The following is a 22,388-nucleotide window of genomic DNA, read 5'->3' as shown; positions in this document are numbered from 1 at the left end:
TCAGCTTAAGGCTAGCACTCTACCACTTGAGCCACAGCACCACTCCAGCTTTTTTCTTTTTGCTTATGTGGTGCTGAGGAATCGAACCCAGGGCCTTAGGCATGTAAGGCAAGCGCTCTACCACTGAGCCATCTTCCCAGCCTCGATGCTCCTGCATTTTGGGAGTAGAGGCTCCCCTTCCCCCACCTGCTCCAACAACCAGACTTTTTTTGTATGTGCATGCCAGTACTAGGACTTGAACTCAGGACCTGGGCACTCTTCCTGAGGGTTTTTTCACTCTATGCTGGTGCTCTACCACATGGGCCACACCACCACTTCCAGCTTTCTGGTGGAGATAAGAGTGTCATGGACTTTCCCACACTAGCTGGCTTTGAACCTCACTTCTCACACGTCAGCCTCCTAAGTTGCTAGAATGACAGGCATGAGCCATCGGCACTGGACACCACTAGAATTTTGGAAAGAATGGCTTACCTGGGGAAGAAAACTACATTACATAAACACGTTACCTTTGGAGCTGGCTTGACTAAACAATATAGTTTATTAAAGTAGTAAAATTCCTGGTTCCAAAGTTTATCTCTTAATCCCCCAAGAGAAAAACAAGATTTTTTTCTTTGCCAGTATAAATCTTACCTCTTGGAAGATTTCTCTTCTCTCTCTCTCTCTCTCTCTCTCTCTCTCTCTCTCTCTCTCTCTCTCTCTCACACACACACACACACACACACACACACACACGATGTATCTTTTTTTTTTTTTAGACCCCCCCCCACACACACACACGATGTATCTTTTTTTTTTTTTTTAGACCCAAATAAAATATTTCTTGGCAAGAGTCCTACTTGCCTGGCTTCTTCAGGGATATGGAGAATGTATGTTTCACTTGCTTAAAGCAAGACGTGTTTAATAATTACCTCCACGAACTCTGTACCTGCTGGCTTCCTTCACTTCTGGGCACAAGGCATTGCCCTCTCCTGGGGGTGCAGATGCCAAGGCTCAGCTCTTCAGCCATCACAGGGTCAAGGGAGAAAGGTAAGGCTGGGCTTGGGGGTGGGGGGAGCCGGTGATCCTCCCTGCACTCCTGACCTGGGACATTCCTTAGAGATGGGGCTCTGCCTTAAATTGCTTTCCATGGCAACTTTTTCCTCCCACTCAAGAAAAAAAGCTGTCTCACTCTGTAGATGTATGTGTGAGGGGTACCTTAGACTTTGGGAGGAATGAAAAAAATCCATTCCTGATTTTAGATTTAATTCTGTATATTCCAGGATGCTTTTAAGTAGTTTTAGTTGACTGGGTTGTGGTGTGTTGGGGCTTTTGGGTTTTTTGTTTGTTTGTTTTGTTCCTGTGGGGTTTTTTGTTTTTGTTTTGGTGATTACACTGGGGCTTGAACTCATGGCCTGAGATCTGTCCATTTTACTCAAGGCTGGTGCTCTACCACAGCTCTCCTGGCATTTGCTGGTTAACTGAAGATCAGAATCTCACAGACTTTCCTGCCTGGACTGGCGTTGAACCCTGATTCTCAGATCTTAGCCTCCCGTGTAGCTAAGATTACAGGAGTGAGCCATCAGCGTCTGATTTAGAGTTGAACTCTCAATCCTTTTGCCTCAGCCTCCCAAATGCTGGGATTGTAGGTGTGTACCACCTTACTCAGCTAAAATACTTTTTTTTTTTTAACCTTTTGAAAACAATCTGGGCCATGGAGCTAGGATGAGTCACCGTTGAAGATTGCGAACCCCAGACTTCAGGAAGCTGAGGGCCCAATGGGAAGGGCGCTGCATGCGCACCTGAACTCTGCAAAGACCAGACAGGCTTTCCCATGGCCGTGAATAATCTTGCTGACAGGATTTTATCCTGCAGCTGAGCAAAGTACACCTGCAAGTCTGACCTCAAGCAAGTGTTGGTCTCAAGCAAGAGCTTTTGGCAGCAGCCTGCCACCCCGGTGCCCCGGCCCTGGGCATCCCGTCGGCTTTAGCTGAATTCAGATTTAGCCCATGCCCTTCTTGCAGCCTCCTGGAAGCAGAAGGAGGACGCGATGGGGGAGGCCAGCCTTCGGAAACGGACCAAGGAGGAGAAGTCAGTCCAGAACAATGGACCCAAGACTACGAATCTCCAGAAAGAGGTAATTGGGGGTCCAGGGGTCGGGGAGGTGCTGCGCAGTACCCTGCAGAGTCCCCACTAAATCCTAGTGACCAAAAAAGGACAAAGCACATGATATTGGGGGTTTGTCCCCCTGCTTTTTTATGGTTGTACTGTGGCTTGAACTCAGGGCCTAGGTGTTGTCTCTGAGCTTCTTTTGCTCAAAGCCGGAGCTCTACCACTTGAATCACAGCTCCGTTTCTGGATTTTTGGTGACTGATTGGATGTGAGACTCTTAGGGACTTTCCTGTCTGGGCTGGCTTTGAACTATAATCATCAGATCTCAGCCTTGTGAGCAGCTAAGATTACAGGAGTGAGCCACAGGTGGTGGTAGCCACTGGCTCTTGGAACTTGTCCCCTTCCCTTCCTTCTCCCTTCTTTTTTCCTTTCTTTATTCATTTCTCCCCCCCCCCCAACCTTCCATCTTTCTCTCTTGTTCTCTTTCTTTCCTTTTGCAGTGCTCAGGCCTGGCACACATTGGACAAGCACTCTACTACTCTAGAAACAGCTCTCCCCTTTTTTTGTACCAGGACCTGACTACTGTCCCTTAACTTTTGTGCTCAAGGCTGGTGCTCTACCACGTGAGCCAGAGCTCCGCTTCCAGCTTTTTAGTGGTTAACTGGAGTTAAGATTTTCCTGGACTTTCCTGCCCAGGCTGGTTTCAAACCTCGATCCTCAGATCTCAGCCTCCTGAGCAGCTAAGATGATGTGTGAGCTACTGATGATACCTGGCTTTTTATTTTTTATCCAAGCAACTTTGCCCAGGGTTGGCCTAAAAAATCACTGTGTAGCCCAGGTTATACTGGAACTCAGAATCCTCCCGGCCTCTGCCTCCCTTTGCTGGAATTACAGGCATGCGCCACCTCCTCAGCTGTGATTTTTTTTTTCTCTGACTTGAAGTTCATGCACACACACACGAGGTCCACTTGCTAGCATCGCAGGCATAGCTGACTTGTTGGATCCGTTGACTAAATAACATTGAAGTTTCAGGAATGATGCCAGGAAGGACAAGTCAGGGACAGGAGGCCCTCAGAGGGCCACTGGACACACTGCCAGAGGTGGGTGCCAGACCCTGTGAGCACCTTCCTTCTCCCGCACCTAGGTGGGCCTGCTCAGCGGTGTCTGCATCATCGTGGGCACCATCATCGGCTCCGGAATCTTCATCTCCCCCAAATCTGTGCTCAGCAACACGGAGGCCGTGGGGCCCTGCCTGGTCATATGGGCTGCCTGCGGGGTCCTGGCAACACTAGGTACTGAGACCCCTGCCCCGAGGCATGGCAACACCCTCTGTCCCATGCGGGAATAAGGCAGGCGCCAGGGGTGCACACCTGTAATCCCAGCTACTCAGGAGGCTGAGTTCTGAGGATCCAGGTTCCCAGACAAGTCTGAGAGATTCCTACCTCCAAAGCCAGAAGTGGAACTGTGGCTCAAGCGGTAGAGCACCAGCCTCGAGGGAAAATGTCAGGGAGAGAGTGGGCACCTCACAAGCCCGGGACCCGTCTTCCCCCGTGTTCCAGGCGCTCTGTGCTATGCCGAGCTGGGCACAATGATCACCAAGTCAGGGGGCGAGTACCCCTATCTGATGGAGGCCTTTGGCCCCATTCCCGCTTACCTGTTCTCCTGGACCAGCCTGATGGTCACAAAGCCCACGTCCTTCGCCATCATCTGCCTCAGTTTCTCTGAGTACGTGTGTGCCGCCTTCTACTCGGGCTGTCAGCCACCCAATGTGGTTGTGAAATGTCTCGCTGCTGCCGCCATCTGTGAGTACCCAGCCCGAGTTCTGGGACAGGAGTTGAGGACACCCAGCATAGCCAGGGACAAGGGGCTCTGGCCTCGGCCTCCCTAAAAAGAGGCTAAGTGGGCAGGTGTGGAAAATCCCCAGGCCCATCAAGGGGCCTGGGCTTAAGGCCTGGCTTCTTAGCCTTCAGCCAGTGAGGCTGTGAATCCCTAAGGCTGCTTCTCTCTCTCTCTCTCTCTCTCTCTCTCTCTCTCTCTCTCTCTCTCTCTGTGTGTGTGTGTGTGTGTGTGTGTGTGTGTGTGTGTGTGTATTCAGGGTCGCCCATTCTCAGCTTGACACTCTACCACTTGATCCATGCCTCCACTCTGACATTGTGCTGGTCAATTGGGTGATGGAATCTGGGCTATTTTTCTTCCTCTGATAGCTCTAAATGGCAATCCTCTGGATCTCAGCCTTCGGAGTAACTAGGTGGTAGCCACCTGTTTCCTGTTCCATCTTTGCCTTTTAAAAGGCCATTAATGAACTTCCTTGTTTGTCGTCAGAACCTGAGTAGGGAGGGGAGGGGTGAGAGGAAGGGCAGGTGAGAGAAACCGTGACCTTGGACTGCCCTCTGCCCACCCCACCCCACCCCTCCCCTCCCCAGTGCTCATCACCACGGTCAACGCCCTGAGTGTGCGTCTCGGGAGCTACGTCCAGAACATCTTCACCGCGGCCAAGCTAGTCATCGTAGCTATCATCATCATCAGTGGGATTGTCCTCCTGGCCCAAGGTGACTTGTGGCCTGGGGGAGGGTGGGGAGGCCGCTCCTCTTCTGGAGCAGTCTTGTCAGCAAGTTTATGTTCTAGAAAGAATCTGAAGCTGCCCAGCTGTTTAGTATTTGTACAGTACTTGTTGAAAGACTAATCCCGGAAGCCCACGGGGACATTGAGTCACGTACAGCAAAGGTTATTGTCAGCAAGCTGACAGGCTGGCCCTCCTGGGCAGGGACAGCCCTTGTCCTGGAGCAAGGGGGTTTATGTGGCTTGGGGCGGGGATTTTGTGGTGGCAGGGCTAAGGTTTATGGCTTCAGCTGGTAAGATAAGGCCAGAGTCAGCTAATTTCAGGGAAGGGCCTGTGTCACCAGATTTTGGGGCCTAAGATAGTGGTGTGGCTGCTAAGGTGGAAGAGGTTAGGCTAACACTTGTTTTGTGTGCCAGGACCAAGGCTTGAACTCAAGGCCTGGGCTCTGTCTCTTCGCTCTACCATTTTGAGCCACAGCCCCACTTCCAGCTTTTTGGTAGTGAATTGCAGATGTCACAGACTTTCCTGCTTGGGCTGGCTTTCTTGGCTTGCGCTGAGATCTTGAGATCTCAGCCTCCTGAGGAGTTGGGATTACAGGTGTGAGCCACCAACACCTGACTTTTTTTTTGAGTGCAAAGTTGAAATCTGATAGCTGGCAGCCACTCTTCTCTGTCTGGCTTAATTACAGGAAATACAAAGAATTTTGAAAATTCTTTTTCCGGAACACAGACGTCAGTGGGTGCCATCAGCCTGGCATTTTACAATGGCCTGTGGGCATACGATGGATGGTAAGGATCTCCGAAGACTCCCAGTCGGCTTCTGTGTGAGGTTTTCTGTGACCCACAAATTCCTCATCACGTCTTTCTTTTTTTCTTTGAAGTGTACAACCCCTGACTGTTATTTTTCCCTGTGACCCCAACCCATATCAAGACACCTTGGGCTCCTTTCCCAGGCCTGAGTATGGCTGCAGTTCCCAGCAGTGCCCTGTAGTAAGGTAGTAAGGTCCCAGATAGATCCACTATCAGCAAATAACAGGTTCTGGAGAATTAGAGGCAGCTGGGGCCCGCTCCAGATATTCTTGGAAACCCTGGAGACAAAGACTTGACCAGGTTGCAGATAAATGGGCTCTTGGCAGGCCTCTGCTCCCACCACCAAGCGGGCTTCCTAGGAAGAAGTGATCCTGCGGGAGGTCCTCACATGGAGGGTGGCCCTGGCTGGAGGATGGTGGAGGCCAGCATCTATCATCCCATCCCGCATCCCACAGGCGTAGCCAACAAAGTCACGTGTCTCCCATCTTCTTTTTCTTTCTCAAGGAACCAACTCAATTACATCACGGAAGAACTTAGAAATCCTTACAGGTAAGAAGGCTGCAGCAAAACAAAAACAGAAAGCATGGGCGGCCCGTGCCCACGGCTCACACCTGAGGTTGCCAGCTCCCGGCCTCCCATGCCTGCTGGGCTCGGCCCGGCCACCCTGCAAGGCAGGCGGGTGGCGGTGAGGGTGGGAGGGAGGGGGGAGGAGAAGGACTGGTCCCGCCCGGGTGACCTCCGACACTGTCCCTCCCAGAAACCTGCCCCTGGCCATTATCCTGGGGATCCCTCTGGTGATGGTGTGCTACATCCTCATGAACGTGTCCTACTTCACGGTGATGACCCCCACGGAGCTGCTGCAGTCCCAGGCCGTGGCCGTGGTGAGTGTAGGCAGATGAGGGGAGGCCTGGGCCAGGCGACCCCCACAGCCGTGCGCTGGACGCAGGGGTGGCGCCTGGCTAAGAGGGCCGGGGCGGGGCCAGGGCGGAGGGGCGGGGACAGGGCGGAGGGGGGGGGCAGGGCACCGAGGCGTTCCTGGACTGGGCTAGAGCCAATGGGAGGCGGGGGAGGCAGTAGGGGGCGGGGGCCACAGGATGGTGGCCAGGCGGGGGCCACAGGATGGTGGCCAGGCGGGGGCCACAGGATGGTGGCCAGGCGGGTGGGCAGGGCCGGCACAGTGGGGGGGGGGTGTCTGGCGGGTGGGGGGGGGCCCGGCGGGTGGGCGGGGCCGGCACAGCGGGGCGTGGCCCGGCGGGTGGGCGGGGCCCGGCTGGTGGGCGGGGCCGGCACCGCGGGCGGGCCTGGGGCTGGAGCTCCCTCCGGTTTGGTTTCCGCAGACCTTTGGCGACCGCGTCCTCTACCCGGCCTCCTGGGTGGTTCCACTCTTCGTGGCGTTCTCCACCATCGGCGCCGCCAACGGGACCTGTTTCACCGCGGGCAGGTAGGGGCGGCCACCGTCCTGGGAGGACGGAGAGGCCTTTTCAGTTAACCAGCAAGGTGCCTACCTTGGAGGTTTGGCTAGAAGGGTCAGCCATGGGCGAAAAAGCCACGCGAGAGCGCCCGAGTTCAGGCCCCAGTGTGCGCCAGTCCCCCGGGGCCCGCGCCTGCCTTCCTAGTACTCAGGAGGCTGAGATCCGAGGATCGCGGGGCAAAGCCAGCCCGGGCATCTCCAAGGAGCCACCAGAAAACCGGAAGTGGCGCTGTGGCTCAAGTGGTGGAGCGCTCGCCTTGAGCTGAAGAGCTGAGGGACAGCGCCCAGGCCCAGAGTTCAAGCCCCACAACTGACAAAAAACAAAACCCAACAAGTTCCGTGGGTCTTCCTGCCATGGCTGGCTTTGAATTGTGACGCCCAGACTTCAGTCTCCTGAGTAGAGTACAGGCGTGAACCACGGCCACCCACCTTTGTTGTTGTTGTTTTTTAATCTGATGGATTTAATTCATCTGTCTTGGACACTAGATATTCCATCTCAGCTTCCCCATTCTATTAGAAACATTTTCAAGTTTCACATGAGTCTTTTTTTTTTTAAGTGGTACTGGGGTTTGAACTCAGGGCTTAGGCTTGCTTAAGCAGGTGCTCTAGCACGTCAGTCAGGCCCTCAGCCTTTTCTGCTTTTTTCAGTAGGTTCTAGCCTTTTTCTCTAGCTGGTCTTGAATGTGTGATCATCCTGTTTTGCTTCCCATACAGCTGGGATGACAGCTGTGAACTACTAACAGCTATAGCTCCTCCCCGCCCCCTTGTCCTGGGACTTGAACTCAGGGCCTGGACACTGACACTGACACTGTCCCTGAGCTTCTTTTGCTCAAAGCTAGTACTCTATCACTGGAACCACAGCTCCACTTCTGGCTTTTTGTCTATGTGGTATGAGGATTCAAACTTAGGGCCTCATGCTAGCTACTAGGCAAGCACTCTACTACTACTAAGCCACATTCCCAGTCCTCAGCCTTCTTTTAAAACTGGTTGAGATGAGATTTTTGCCTGGGCTTAAACTGTGATCCTCCTGACCTCAGCCAACGGCTAAGGACTGCAAGGCTCTTGAGTTTGATCAACATCTTCCTCCCCAAAATGTGACTATTTAAAAAGACAACTTTCTTAGTTGTTTACAGTATTATTAAAATACCTGAGGATGCAGCAATGTTTTAAGTGAAGAATAAAATGGAGCAAAGTTATTCTGCCCTTCTGTGTTGAGACTTTTTTTTGGGGGGTGGGGGGGTCCGGTCGTGGGACCTGAACTCTGGGCCTGGGCGCTGTCCCTCAGCTCTTCAGCTCAAGGCTAGCGCTCTACCACTTGAGCCATAGCGCCACTTCCGGCTTTTTTCTTTTTGCTTATGTGATGTTGAGGAATCAAACCCAGGGCCTCAGGCATGCAAGGCAAGCGCTCTACCGCTGAGCCACCTTCCCAGCCCTGTGCTGAGACTCTTGAGATGATGACTGTTACAGGTCAGGAGAGTCTTGGATCTTTGTACTTCTTACATCTAGTTACTTTGTAGTTAAGTGTGACTTTTATTATTGACATCAATTCTCTAAAGCTTTCAAACTGTGGCCCGCTGAATTTTGTGTGATTTTCGAAGTAGTTTTTATAATTTTCTCTAAATGTGTCCGTAACTTGTTCTGTTCAAACTGCTGCCTTAACAATAGTTGCCATTTTTTGGCCTTATTTCCAGAGCTGATTTTTCTTTTCTCATTGTTTTGTGCTAGACCTGGGGCATGAACTCAGGACCTGGACACTTCCCTTAGCTTTTTCACTCAAGGCTAGCACTCTACCACTGGAGCCATGACTTTACTTCCGCTTTCTGGTGGTTCATTAGAGAGAAGAGTCCCACAGACTTTCCTTCCCAGGCTGGCTTTGAACCACAGTCTTCAGACTCAGCCTTCTGAGTAGCTAGGATTACAGGCATGAGCTACCGGTGCCCGGTACCCAGCTTGCCTGGCTTCTTACTGTTTTAAATGTGACCTTTCAGCCCTATGACTGTCACTTCATGACTGCTCATTCTGCAGTGCACCTGACTTTGGCATCTGGGAGTATTATGGTGTTGGGTTCTGCAAGTGCCAGTCTCTCCTGTTCTGTGTCAGGCACCCCTGGCACAAGGGTCTCTGGCATCATGCTGCCTTCCATGTTGGCTTCTTGTGTAGTTTTTAGGACTCAGTGCAGGTTGGTTGTTTTGTGGGGTTGGAGAGATGAACTGGGGTTTGATCTTAAGGGCTTGAGCTTGCTAAGTAGCTCTACTACTTGGGCCATGTGCCCCACCCAGTGTTGCTTTTTGTTTAGTTTTGCTGGTCCTGGGGCTTGAACTCAGGACCGAGGTGCTGTCCCTGAACTTTTTTTTTTTTTTTGGTCAGTAGTGGGGCTTGAACTTGAGGCCTGGGTGCTGTCTCTGAGCTCTTTTGCTCAAGGCTAGTGTTCTACCACTGTGAGCCACAGTGCTGCTTCTGGTTTTTGAGTGGTTAATTGGAGATAGAGTCTCATGGACTCTCCTGCCTGGGCTGGCTTTGAACTGTTGACCTTACATCTCAGTCTCTTGAGTAACTAGGATTACAGACAGGACAGCTAGCACCAGCTTCCTGAACTCCTTTTGTTCAAGGCTAGTGCTCTACTAGACATGCTTAATCCACAGTGCCACTTTGTGCTTTATTTGGGATTAGGGATGAGTTCATGCTCCGGCTGTCTTTGAACCATGATCCTCAGATCTCAGACTGAGTAGCTGGAATGACAGGTGCAAGCCACTGGCACCCTGCCAGGGCACCTACTGTGCCCTCTGTGTGGTGATTGCCGTGTTCCTAGCAGATGAGTCTTCACCACCACTCCCTCTCCAGGGAACCCACTGCAACTCAATACAACCAGGTACTATTTGGTCTGTGAAACTAGGCACCCCTTCCTCAGTGGCTGCCATGTGATCGCTTTCCAGGCTCATTTATGTTGCTGGCAGGGAAGGCCACATGCTGAAAGTGCTGTCCTACGTTAGCGTCAGGCGCCTCACACCTGCCCCAGCCCTCATCTTCTACGTGAGTACAAACCCACCACCACCACCACCCTTGCTCTTGGGGGAGGCCCCTTGTCCAGGAGGTGAAGTCCTCCTCTTGTGCTAGGTTCACGGCTTTAAACAAGCCAGGTTTGCTCATTCCATGACATTAAAACTTCAAGACAGCCACGCCCTGGAGTCTCACACCTGTCATCCTAGCTACTCAGGCTGAGATCTGAAGATCATGATTGGAGGCCAACCCCTGTGAGACTTGTTATTTCCAATTAACCAGCAAAAGGGAGGAAGCGGAGGTGTGGTAGCATGCTTAAGCGGCAGAATGTCAGCCTTGAGTAGAAAAGCTAAGGGACTATGACTAGGTCCTGAGTTCAAGCCCCAGGACTGGTGTGCAATGTACCTGTGTACACACATACATATATCCCAAGATCCCTCTTTCAGATACAAATCTTCCTGCATATGCGCTGTGTGCTACATGTCCTGGTAACATGTATGTAAGGCCACTCACGTCCAGGGCAGGGCAGGGCAGGCCAGGGCAGCATGGGGCAGGTTAGCCCCTTTTCTAGGAGGCACTGGCAACAGCCTGGCACATGGAAGTCACGATGTCTCCACCCCCAGCTAGCTGGGGCTTAGAGTTGGTATGAGCTGTTTTAGGCACCTATCTGCTGCCCTTGACTTCTCTCCCCACTACCTACTTGCCCTTTGAGTAGGGAATGCCCCAGGTCTGGTCTAGGGCCCATCATCACAGGTCCTGTGCAGGTCATGGAGTGGAACTCAGAGCCTAGGTGCTGTCCTTTATTTTTGCTCAAGGCTGGCACTCCACCACTTGAGTCATGGCTCCACTTCTGGCTTTTTGGAAGTTAATTGATGAGTCTCCGGGACTTTCTTGCCCAGGCTGACTTCGGACCACAGTCCTCAGATCTCAGCCTCCTGAGTTAGCTAGGATGACAGGCCTGAGCCACCAGCGCCCGGCACTTTCTTTGTACTTGAAACTCTAGACGTAGAGTGCACCCTGCGTGAGCTGGCACTCTGGATGACACAGCACGCACAGGAAGTTGCTCCACAGGAAAGCAGGCGCTGATGGCCTGCAGCTCCCATCTCCTCCTCCACAGGGCATCATTGCCACCATCTACATCATCCCCGGAGACATCAACTCCTTGGTCAACTACTTCAGCTTCGCCTCTTGGCTCTTCTATGGTGGGACAGTTCTAGGACTCATTGTGATGAGGTTCACGAAGAAAGACCTGGAAAGGCCCATCAAGGTACGCGCTTGCTTTCCGGCCTCCTGAGTGCCATGGTCGGAGGGGTGGGGACATGGTTAACTTAGGATCCAACTCTCCAGGCTCCATGGCCAAAGCAGGAAAGCCAGCAGTGGGACTTGGATGATGGGGAAGGAGGGTGAGAAATGTCACGACACAACCCTGTCACCCCTGGAGGCCAGAACACCTCCTGCACAAGGCCCCAAAGCCTGGTGGAGAGCACCGCCGCTGGCGTGCCTCACTGCGCAGCTCCGAGGCGGGCGGGTGGCCCAGGTTGTCAGGGAGGCGGAACCATTGCCAGCTTTGGCTTTAGGTTTGTCACACCCACTGACCCACCCCAGCAATTCACCAGTAGCACCACAGAACACTGGCTTGCTGCAGCCGTGAATGCCCCCCGGCACACCCAGGGAGCAAAGCACGTTCGCACGAAGCTGGAGGACCCCCCGTGCGGAGGAGCCCTCATGCCGGGACAGAGGAGAAGGGGCGGGGGCGGGGCGCGTGGAAGCACGGCCCGACGTGGCGTTGTGTTGCAGGTGCCCATCGCCATCCCCGTGGTGGTGGTGCTCATCTCGGTGTTCCTGGTGCTGGCCCCGATCCTCAGCGAGCCTGCGTGGGAGTACCTCTACTGCGTGCTCTTCATTCTCAGCGGCCTCATCTTCTACTTCCTTTTTGTCCACTACAAATTCACATGGGCTCAGAAAATCTCAAGTAAGTGTCCCCAGCTGCGTCCCTGTCCTGCTCCCAGGGGGGCCTCCAGGCGCGTGCTGTGCCACCTCATCTTTCCTGAAGTGTGTGTGTACTGGGGCTGAACTCAGGGCCTGGGCACTGTCGCTTAGCTTTTTCCCCAACTCAAGGCCGGTGCTCTGTCACTCGAGCCACAGCTGCACCTCTGGCTTGGAGCCGCAATCCTTCCATTTTAGCCTCCTGAGTACCTAGGTTGACAGGTGAGTCAGCTTCCCCCCAGTGTGCTTAAGCCATAGAGATCCACAAATGACAGAGCACCTCCATTCTGCAGTCCTAATCCTCAGCTAGGGCTAGAGGGCAAGAAGGTAAGGGGAGCCTTGGGCATAGCCCATGGGGCTCATGTACCTTTCTGAAGTTTGAGGAACCCCCTACCCCAAAGTTTTAGAATCCAGAGAACTGACTGCATGCCCATATGAAGAAAATCACTATAAGAAAGTCCTATTTCCAGGCTGGGAAGGTAGCTCAGTGGTAGAGTGCTTGCCTTGCATGCCTGAGGCCCTGGGCTCGATTCCTCAGCACCACATAAGCAAAAAGAAAAAAGCTGGAAGTGGCGCTGTGGCCCCACAACCGGACCCAAAAAATAAGAAAGTCTATTTCCTGGCTGAGAATGTAGAGCACTTGCCTAGCATGCATGAAGCCCTGGGTTCAATTCCTCAGTACCCCATACACAAAGCCGGGAGTGGTGCTATGACTCAAGTGATAAGAGAGCCAGCCTTGAACAAAAGAAGTTCAAAGACAGTGCCCAGGCCCTGGGTTCAAGCCCCAGACAGAACCAACCAAAAAAAAAAAAAAAAGAATTCCAGTCCTCAACTTTCTCTAATGGGAATGGACTGAAGAAGCAGAGCATCAGTGGGGAGGCTGAGCACATGGCTGTGTGAGGCCCGGCCACACCTCTGCCATGCCCCCTCTCCAGGGCCAGTGACCATGCACCTGCAGATGCTGATGGAAGTAGTCCCCCCGGAGAAGGACCCCGAGTAGCACGCTCGCCGCCGCGGCCCTGGCAACGCGCTGACAAAGTCATTTTTGTAAGCAATATTTATGCTTCCTAATGTAAGCCCATGTTTGTCTCGTATGAGATGCCCCTCAACACTCCCTGGAGCAGGTTCTAGAAAGGTGACAGGTGCTTGCCAGTTAGCAGAGATGCTGTCACCAAGGATCTAGGAAGGGTGCGTTACTAAGAAAAAGTGTGGGTTTTAAGAGCAGGGCAGATCATTTTCCTAGCATATTCAATGTCCTGCCCAGTACTGGAAAATAACAAAGGGCCAACGTTGATTAGACTAAAGTTAGTCATGTTTCTTGTTTCTAAGTCCCAAAATCACGGCGAGGCCGAGTCACCAGGCCACACGGCCCAGCCAACCACCAAACCCAGCATGCCTGCAGCACAAGGCACAGTGTGGGGAATAAAATTCTACTTTGTACGTACTTGGGGAAACGAGTGCTCAACAACTTTTATTTTAAACAATACTCAAACTGCAAAAGGCAGTCATGTTACAACCGAGTGTGGAAGTAGTGTTTTAGACACATTTGGAGAAGTCGTAGCAGTACAGAAAACAGAAGCGTTACCAATTGTAGTGCCATACACAGTATTCATCCATTTCTCTATTTGGACCTGGAGAAGGTCAGGCTCAGAGAGACCAAGGATGCAGGTTTTTGCTCGTAGGGAAAAATTAAATCTAAATCAGAATGTCTGACAGGGTGCAGTGGGGTGCACGTGTCACTGCAGCAACTCGGGAGGCTGGGACCTCAAGACCGCACAGCTCATAGCCAGACTAGGTAAAAGTTCACCTGCAGGCTACACAGGAGACGTGGTAAAGCGGAATGGAGAAGCGCATGGGGCTTCAACCTCCAACAGCTTACCTGACCTTTCCAGCTTCTCACCTCTCCCAAGGAGGAATCGCCAATGGCTTCCAGGTGCTCTCACTCTGCTGTTCCTGGTGGTGATTAATGGGGTCCTTTTTTGTGCCAGTACTGGTGTTTCAACTCAGGACTGATGCTCCTACACTTTCCAGCACTTTGCTGGTTAATTGGAGATAAGAGTATCACAGATTTGTCTGCTTGTGCTGGCTCTGCACCTCACATGTGAGCCCCTGGTACCTGGCCACAAATCCCTTAAGTCTTTGTCCCCGTTTGCCCAAGATTTCAGGAGCAGTTACCCGAACCAGCGGCTCTGCTGCTAAAAAGCCCTGGGCATGCCGAGGCCACTCGCAGCTGTCCTTGGGAAAAGGCCACTCACTCTAAGCAGCACCTTCACAGGCAATAGTACGTGAACGCAGTCACAGCAAAAAAGGACTGGCAAGCATGTGCTAGACGTGCATTTGTCAGACAAAAGCAGGGTTTTCCTATGGTGCCTAGGCTGCCCTTGGTCCTCTGATCGCTGGGATTATTGGGGTCTCCCAGACCTTGCTTCTCCCTTCCTTTGGCAGATGGCCTATTTTTAAGTCAATTACATTGAGTTTCTCATCAGGACCTATCCCAGTGCCCCAAGAAGCTTCAGTAATGAGGTTCAGACGTGACTAGTTGCTTCCTCAACCTCCCAGCGCAGCTCATTCACTCTCGCTTCCCGCATCCTCTGAAGAGCTGCTGCTGTTCTTCACCACCTCGGCCACTTTGCCCCACAGGCTTCTAGAATGTGCAACTGGAAGAGTCACACATCGTTAGCAATTTAAGCCTACATCAACGATCACACCCTTCCCATCTTGCAGTGTGTATTGTCACTGGTTTGCTGTGATAGGAGACCTGGGTGCCATGGGCAGCTGGGGTGGAGCTGGTGTGTCTGTGGGCGAGGGCTGGTAGGATGCACAGCAGAGCATCTTTCTAAAGGGCCCTACTTTAACCTCTCACTTGCTTAAAGTGGGATCCCTCAGGCGGGCAGGCGCTCAGGACCCCACGTCTCACCCTTGGCGATGGGGCTGTCCTCTTCACAGTCCTCCCAGTGGTCGAAGTCAAAGGTCACATTAGGGTTCTGTGCAACACAACAGTACAGCTCAGCGGGTAGGTGTGGCACAGCAGAGGGCCGGCCGCAGCCAGGGGGGCTCACCTTGTGTTTGAGGAGGCCACGCCATGGCTCCTTCTTCTCCTTGGTCAGTGTGATAACGGGCTCATGGTTCTCAATGATGCACTTGCAGTCGTCCTTTACTATGTTGGCCTGCAGCTCCAGATCAGCCAGGTACGCCTTGTCTCCCACCGAGGCGCTGCGCACAGACAGCCGTCAGCCCCGAGCACGGGGCGTGTCCCCTCTCATGGCCTACCTGCCCACGGGACCCACCTGAAAATGACTCGGTCTTGAAAGTATTTACATCTGTAATCACGGACATCCCGTATTTGTATCTTTAAGATGACGACATCCTCTTTTTGGAACCACTTTATTTGTGGATGCAAGCTAGAAGAGAAGGGAAGTCCTGACATGCTTGCCAGGCTGTGGCCGAGGGAGGGCCGTGCTCCCGCGTGGGTGGACATACCTTTTCTGATGTGGAGGTGCACTTGCAGTAGCACAAGCATCTCTGGTGGGTGCAGATTCAGATTCTGTATAAAATTCAAAGTCAGCTTTCTCCCACAGGTTATCTGTATGTAAAACACTTTTCTTCCCCAATGTTGGGGACTGAACCTAGGGCTTTACACATCCTGGGCAAGCACCAGGCCACTTAAGCTATACCCCTAGTCCAGCTTTTGCTGTTGGGGGGGCGGGGCGGGTGCTGGTCATGGGTCTTAAACTCAGGGCGCTGTTCCTGAGCTCTTTTGTTCTATCACTTTGTGCCACAGCACCACTTCGTTTTCTGGTGGTTCATTGGAGATAAGTTTCATGGACTTTCCTGCCTGGGCTAGCTTTGCATTGTGATCCTCAGATCTCAGCCTCCTGAGTAGCTAGGATTATAGGCTTGAGCCACCAGTGCCTGGCATCCATTTGTTTTTGAGATTGGGTCTCATTAACTTCCCTGGGGCTACACTCAAAAACTCATACCCTCCGGCTTCCATCTTCCAGACAGCAAGGATTACAAGCATACACCACCAGGCCTGGCTTACACACACTTTCTGGCACTGTAGGCAACTTTTAGATGAGGAATCATTAACGTAATAGGTAGTTCAAATATTCAGATGCAAAGAACGAGAAGAAATGAAAATGAGTGTCACTTAGTAAAACATGTTATTTTAACATAAAAAACAAGCATTAACAAACATTAAAATGAAGCAAGAAAGCAGAGGAAGGGGCCAGGCGCTGGTGGCTCACGCCTGTAAGCCTAGCTACTGCTGGGATCTGCTAAATGTGACTCCATAGCACAGCCACAGCACGCACAGCCACAGCACGCACAGTGAACTTACCACATAAACGCCACACCCTAAACCATTTAAAGCTAGCACCCCACCAGTCTAAGGACACAGGCGCAGCAGCTTTAATCACGGCAGCCCCAAGTGGAAAACAACCCCATGCCACCCCGTAAACTGTGCTCTTTCCTGTTACAGAAAATAACTACTTAGCAGTTATGTACAAGCCATCGCTTCTTGCAATACTAGATGTGAATTTTACACAGACACCCTGCTGGACAGAAGCCCCAAGAGTGTTATGTCATGCTTCCCACTCGGCAAGGCACACGGTGACACGAGTGGCCAGATGGACGCTGGGGAGCTGGGTCTCATCCGCGCGCGCCTGCCTGGGTATATGTTATGTGTCACAGATACAAAAAAGTGTTTAAAAAAAAAACCAATAGAAACAGATAAAGTCAGCTTATGTCATCTTCTAACACTGACTCACCAAAAAATGGAACAGTCTGTGTCAACATCTTACTTTATCTCAAGAGCCAAAATGTGAGGTTTAATGATTTCAAGTCAGCATCCTTTCAGTAACAAGTACAAACCTGGACTGTGGTGAGCAGAGTCAGTCATGGAGCTGGCGCTGGCGCTGGAGCTGGAGCTAGAGGTGGACTTCCCTGGCGCTTGCGCATCCTCCTGCCGAGCCCCAGATACAGCAGCAGCCTCTTTCTCTGGGGAAGTCACCCTAAACCAAGAGGCCCTGGGTTAGCGCTGACCTCAGGAGGATCCCAAAGGCACTCATGGCTGGGCTCGGTCACCACCTCCACAGGCAGCCCTCCATGGCTGGTGACTTAAGGGCAGATGACAAAGAAAGAGCCGCCCAGTGCTCTGTTTGCAGTAAGGCAAGCCGCCCAGTTTTGCCAGCCTCTGCCTTTGCAGCAGGCACATGGCAGATGAGAAAGCACCACCCAGTGCTGGGTTTTCAGAACCCCTCTCCCCCCACCTGCCTCCTCCAGACTGGCTGGGATGCCGGAGATGGGAAAACACAGGGTAAGGGAGTCCCAAGCAGTCAGAATGTAAGCAAGGGAACCCCCATCCTGGCTTGCTGTTGGGATTCAAGGAGAGTGCTGTGGTTCAAGTGGAGTGCTAGCCTTGAGCACAAAAAGGCTCAGGGACAGTGCCCAGGACTGGCAAAAACCAAAGACACCACAGAGATGCATGTAACTGAACACACAGGACCCAAACACTTGAGAAAGGAGACAAAGGCACTTCCTTACGTGGTCTGGCCGAGGCCACCATCACAAGCCGGCATGTCCGTTCCCTTGCAAAGCAATTTCAGTTGTTGCACGTGTTCTGAATTATCGATGCCCATCCCCGTGGACAGAATCTCTGCACGAACATTATAATCAATGATGGAAGTTTTCAGGTTTGGAAGTTTTGTAACATGCACCTTGAAGCATGAGGGGGAAAGGACATTTTTAGGAGTCCTGCTGAGCAGGTTGCCACTACAGCAAATGCTCATTTCACAGCGGAGGGGACACAGCACAGGCACATGAAGTGTGGGGTCAACTCCTGGGATAAAATCCATACCCATGCCAGTCTGGACTGGTGGAACCACATTCAATGTCCTGTTTTCAAGATTCTTACTCAACTGTTTCACCTCTTTAAAAAGGGCCTTCCCCTTTCTGTGTTTCAGACCATTTCCTCTGTTTTCCTTTTCTGCGACCACAACTTTCTTATCCATTTCAATTTACGAATCCGCAGCAGTACAATCTGGTGCCCCATCAACCCCAGGCAGGACCTCATCTGCTTGGCTCACAGAGGTAACCTGACACCTGCACTACTAGCAAGGAGCAGGTAGTGAGCAGATGAGAAAGTGAGGATATAAAAGGCTATCTTTGAGCTAGATGCTGTTGGCTCGTGCCTGTTATTCTAGCTACTCAGGAGGCTGAGATGTGAGGATCATGAGCCAAACTGGGCAAGAAGTCCAGGAGACTTATTTGTAGTCAACAAACAAAAAGCTGGAGCTGTGGCTTAAGTGGTAGAGAGCCAGCCTTTAGTGAAAGAGCTAAGGGACAATGCCCAGGCCCAGAGTTCAAGCCCCACTGACCAGCATAAACACATCAAAAGGTATCTTTTATCTTTGGGTGCTCTGAGATAGAACCCTAGGCATCACCGAGCATGGCACATGTCTTTAGGCTCATTTACAATCTAGATCGGAGGGACACATAGCGGGCACTGACTCGGGCGGGGCCTGCCAGCTGTGAAATCAACACTTGAAAAGGTGGAAGTAGAATTGCTGCATCTAAAGAACACCTTTGTGACACTTGTGTGGGAGCGTGTACCACACACACACACACACACACACACACACACACGCACGCACACGCACACACACACGTGTATGTACTAGGCCATGGCTTAAGATAATCCATCAAACAACAAAACCCCACAACAAAACTCATGAGCAACACCTATGTATGAACAACACCTCCTCCAACACAACCCAAATCTGCCTCCAGTTCTGGAAGCCAACAGTTACTGAAGCAATCATTAGAAGAATATGCATCATTTTAGGAGATTTTAAGGAAACTACACACTTACCATTGGGTCAATCCAAACAGTATTCCCCAGAGCCAATACTACTTTTGCATCATGCAATTTTCCAACAATTTTATGATGAATGTACCTAGTAACCTGAAAAAAAAAAAGCACTTAATGTAATCTGCAGCTTTAACAAAATACCTCTTGGCAGGCTGGGCCCGGTGGTTCATACTTGGGTCCTCACCACCCAAGAAGTGCGTTATGGGGCTGACGGGGTGAGGCTAGTCAGGCCTCAAGCTACCTAGTCAGCTGGGCACAGTGGCATGCTTCTCTCACCCAGTGATGTAGGAGACTGAGACCAGGAGGATCATAGTTTCAGGTCACATCAAGAAAAAAATGTTCCTAAGGCTGGGTGCCAGTGGCTCATGTCTGTCATCCTAGCTACTCAGAAGGCTGAGATCTGAAGATCACGGTTCAAAGCCAGCGCGGGCAGGAAAGTCTGTGAGACTCTTCAATAAAAAACACTAGAGGGCTGGGAAGTTGGCTCAGTGGTAGAGCACTTGCCTTGCATGCCTGAGGCCCTGGGTTCGATTCCTCAGCACCATATAAGCAAAAAGAAAAAAAGCCGGAAGTGGTGCTGTGGCTTAAGTGGTAGAGCACTAGCCTTGAGCTGAAGAGCTGAGGGACAGCACCCAGGCCCAGAGCTCAGGCCCCACGACCAGAACCAAAAAATAAATAAATAAAAAAAAATAAAATAAAAACACTAGAAAGCTGGAAGTGGCACTGTGGCTCAAGTGGTAGAGCACTCGCCTTGAGCTGAAGAATGCAGGGACAGCGCCCAAGCCCAGAGTTCAAGCCCCATGACTGACAAAAAAAAAAAAAAAAGTTACTAAAACTCCATTTCAGCGGAGAAAGCTGGAGTGTGATACTTTATCCCTCTCCCCAGCAATGGCAGGAACTATATACATAGGATGGCAGTCTAGGTGGGCCTGAGGGAAAAAAGGAGCAAAAAGGGCAGGAGGAATAGCTCCAGTGGTACACTGCCTGCCTAGCAAGCAAGAAGCCCTGAGTTCAAACCCCACTATAACCAAGTCCTCACACCCCTAAACCCACCTTCTGTATTCTGCCTATGCTGCCTGATCTGTCTATAGGCGGCTCCATGGGGGGGGGGGGTCACAGAGCCCCATCCCTCAGTGGGGGTAGCACTGGGCATGAATGAGGTGATGCTTTACCACTTGACTCACAGATTCACCTCTGGCTTTTTTAGCCAGTCCTTGAACTCAGGATCTGGACATTGTCCCTGAGCTTTTGTTTCTCAAGGCTAGTGTTCTACCACTTTTGAGCCACAGCTCCATGACAGCTTTTTGTGGTTAATTAGACAAGACTTTCCTTCCTGGGCTGCCTTTGAACCTTGATCCTCAAATCTCAGCCTCCTGAGTAGCTAGATTACAGCCATGAGCTACCAGTGCCTGGTTCTCAGCTTTTTTGCCCAAGACTGTGGCACCCTACCACTTGAGTCATATCTCTATTTCTGGCTTTTGATGGTTAACTGGAGCTAAGTCTCTTACAGACTTGTCTGCTTGGGCTGGCTTTGAACCATAATCCTCAGACCTCATCCTCCTGAGTAGCTGGGATTACAGGCATGAACCACCAAATCAAGTTGATTTTGATGATTCCAAGTGTAGTGTAAGGTACAGTTATTCAGCCTGGTGAAAAGTGATGGTGATTGACACATGGTGGTTGTCTCTGCTGCTATCTAGAACTTGCTGGTAAGAGCCTGTAGTTAAAGGTTATGGCTGAGGGTTGATTCGTGTGTGGAGATGAACTGAAATGCCGGAAGGAGGCAGGAAGAGCTGGATTCCTGCCGGAAGGAGGCAGGAAGAGCTAGATTCTGGTTTGGTAGCAGTGGGGCTTGAGTGAGGACAGGTGCAGAGAGGTTCAGGAACCTGCCCTAGGGCTCGTGCCAGAGAGGCCCAGGGGCTGGTGGAGATGGGACACTCAGACCCCAGATTCTGAAGGTGTCCCCATGTGGATGATGTACCCTGTCAAATGGCGTTTACTTCCCTGAACACCCATTGAATGGAACGAGAATCCATCTCTACTCCCAAGGACATGGGACAATGAAGCTGCTCCCCAGGGGTGCTGGGGCAGTGGGGCCTGCATCCCCACTTAACTCTCAGGCAGTCCAAGCCATGTGAGAAACTGAGGTAGGAGGATCATGTGAGGCTAGGAATTCAAGACCAGCCTGGGCAATACAAGTCGAAACCTCCTCCCTTCCAGACCCTTACCTCAAAAAAGCCTCATTATATATGGACATATGAAGTAAGTTCAGACAATGCGTAATCTGGGTGTATTTGGGGTTAAACATATCCTCCTAATCGACGAAAGAGGGAAAGAGACAATCAGTCACCTTTGGATTCCATTCCATCTCACCGTCGGCAGGTTTCACTCGGCACACAATGAACTCCACAGCCTGTGGGGGCAGCGTGCGGAAGCTTTCCGGGAGGCTCAAGAGCTGGTCCTTTGTCACCAGCCCCGTCCTGCCTTCATCCAGGAAGGTCACAAGGATGCTCCCCAGGCCCCCTGTGTCTTCTTTCTGGCTCATCTCCAGAACCTGAACTCTGGAGAACAGCAGGCCATTACCTGAGCAGAAGTTCCAAGAGGAAGTCATCTCTGCCTCAACCTACCCAGCACATGGGAAACACGCAAAAATATGGCTGCACCACACAGGTGTGCTCTGCGCTGGAACTGAGCAAATGAAGACCTTGGAAAACCTTCAGTGATGGACTATCTATATTACTCACAGGTGGTTTGAGTGGGCTCAATCCCTTCATCAGAAAAACGAATACAAATGAACACAGCAAAGTTTTGAGGACTCTGACTCAAGCCTGAGTGGCACCTGCTGTATACACTGCCTGCCCAAGATCCCTCACCTGGCACGGGCCACAGCTCAGTGGGCTTGCCTATAAAATGCCCATCTGTGGGAACTTGGTAAAAATTAAACAAGGTGGAGTGGTGGCCTGGTGGACAGCTGGAGTGTGGTATTCTGTGTCAGAAGCCAGTGGATCAAGCCTCACTCTGTGTGGTGAAAATAAGTGTTCCAGACAGCTTAAATTGCCTGATGTGTCACCGATAAACAGTGCTTTACCTGTGAAAAAGTGTCTTCTCTTCCAAGCCATACAATCCCAAGTTCTCCACCTTTTCAACAGCTACTTTATTACTAGAATCCTTAAAATACTCATTCATTTCTGCCTTCAGAGTGACATAAAGATCCTCATGTTTATCAATGATACGACCAAAGTAATTTGTTGCATTTGAAATGTAAGAAGGTATTATCTGAAACAGCAGAAAATGTTTAAATCACACATGTGTACACTTCATCTGCCTGACCTAAGAACTCATATGCAAACAGATTGAAAATTAGCCACAAAGGCCAGATACCATAACAGAAGAAACCTTTACCATATTCAGAAATATGAGAGTCTTGTTGGGAGCTAATGGCACACACCTGTAATCCTAGCTACTCAGGAGGCTGAGATCTGAGGATCGTGCTTCAAAGCCAGCTCTGGCAGGAATGTCCATGAGACTCTTATCTCCAATTAACAACCAGAAAACCAGAAGTGGCACTATGGCTCAAGTGGTAGAGCACTAGCCTTGAGCTGAAGA

The 22,388-nt window shown here is 51.4% G+C and overlaps 2 protein-coding genes across 8 annotated transcripts in view; one reads left to right on the top strand and one right to left on the bottom strand.

Annotated features, from left to right (window-relative positions):
• The first annotated feature begins 834 nt into the window (after window positions 1-834).
• On the top strand, window positions 835-13,365 carry Slc7a9 (solute carrier family 7 member 9). Of its 2 annotated transcripts, none has more exons than XM_069998554.1 (13): window positions 835-1,026; window positions 2,001-2,113; window positions 3,233-3,380; window positions 3,648-3,890; window positions 4,512-4,637; window positions 5,337-5,436; window positions 5,962-6,006; window positions 6,215-6,338; window positions 6,795-6,898; window positions 9,862-9,958; window positions 11,043-11,192; window positions 11,723-11,897; window positions 12,847-13,365. In XM_069998554.1, the coding sequence occupies exons 1-13, from the start codon at window positions 858-860 to the stop codon at window positions 12,909-12,911; spliced, it is 1,659 nt and encodes a 552-aa protein (XP_069854655.1). In that variant the 5' UTR covers window positions 835-857; the 3' UTR covers window positions 12,912-13,365. The 2 variants fall into 2 exon arrangements, with proteins under 2 accessions (XP_069854655.1, XP_069854657.1); XM_069998556.1 differs by lacking the exon at window positions 835-1,026 and adding an exon at window positions 1,215-1,625.
• The window catches only part of Tdrd12 (tudor domain containing 12), a 51,197-nt gene continuing 42,164 nt past the window's right edge, over window positions 13,356-22,388 (bottom strand). For 4 of the 6 annotated variants that reach the window (XM_069998548.1, XM_069998553.1, XM_069998549.1 and 1 more), the window contains 9 exons: window positions 21,871-22,058; window positions 21,133-21,343; window positions 18,783-18,875; window positions 17,456-17,628; window positions 16,784-16,923; window positions 15,392-15,494; window positions 15,199-15,312; window positions 14,829-15,124; window positions 13,356-14,568 (listed from right to left, as the gene is read on the bottom strand). In XM_069998548.1, the coding sequence (XP_069854649.1) occupies window positions 14,477-14,568; window positions 14,829-15,124; window positions 15,199-15,312; window positions 15,392-15,494; window positions 16,784-16,923; window positions 17,456-17,628; window positions 18,783-18,875; window positions 21,133-21,343; window positions 21,871-22,058 (1,410 nt within the window). In that variant the 3' untranslated portion in view covers window positions 13,356-14,476. The remainder of the gene's footprint in view (window positions 14,569-14,828; window positions 15,125-15,198; window positions 15,313-15,391; window positions 15,495-16,783; window positions 16,924-17,455; window positions 17,629-18,782; window positions 18,876-21,132; window positions 21,344-21,870; window positions 22,059-22,388) is intronic. The other 2 variants (XM_069998551.1, XM_069998550.1) reach the window with 2 other exon arrangements.

Source organism: Dipodomys merriami, unplaced genomic scaffold (assembly GCF_024711535.1).
Source record: "Dipodomys merriami isolate MVZ:Mamm:240054 unplaced genomic scaffold, mDipMer1.0.p SCAF_52, whole genome shotgun sequence".
Taxonomy (NCBI): domain Eukaryota; kingdom Metazoa; phylum Chordata; class Mammalia; order Rodentia; family Heteromyidae; genus Dipodomys; species Dipodomys merriami.
The sequence above is the reverse complement of the archived record's forward strand: the minus strand, read 5'-3'. Positions and strand labels throughout refer to the sequence as shown.

Coding starts and splice junctions, on each gene's coding strand:
- Slc7a9 (XM_069998554.1), top strand. CDS start 858: ATGGAGAATGTATGTTTCACTTGCTTAAAGCAAGACGTGTTTAATAAT. Junction 6,007..6,214: donor GAACTTAGAAATCCTTACAG/GTAAGAAGGCTG, acceptor TGTCCCTCCCAG/AAACCTGCCCCTGGCCATTA. Junction 6,899..9,861: donor ACCTGTTTCACCGCGGGCAG/GTAGGGGCGGCC, acceptor ATCGCTTTCCAG/GCTCATTTATGTTGCTGGCA.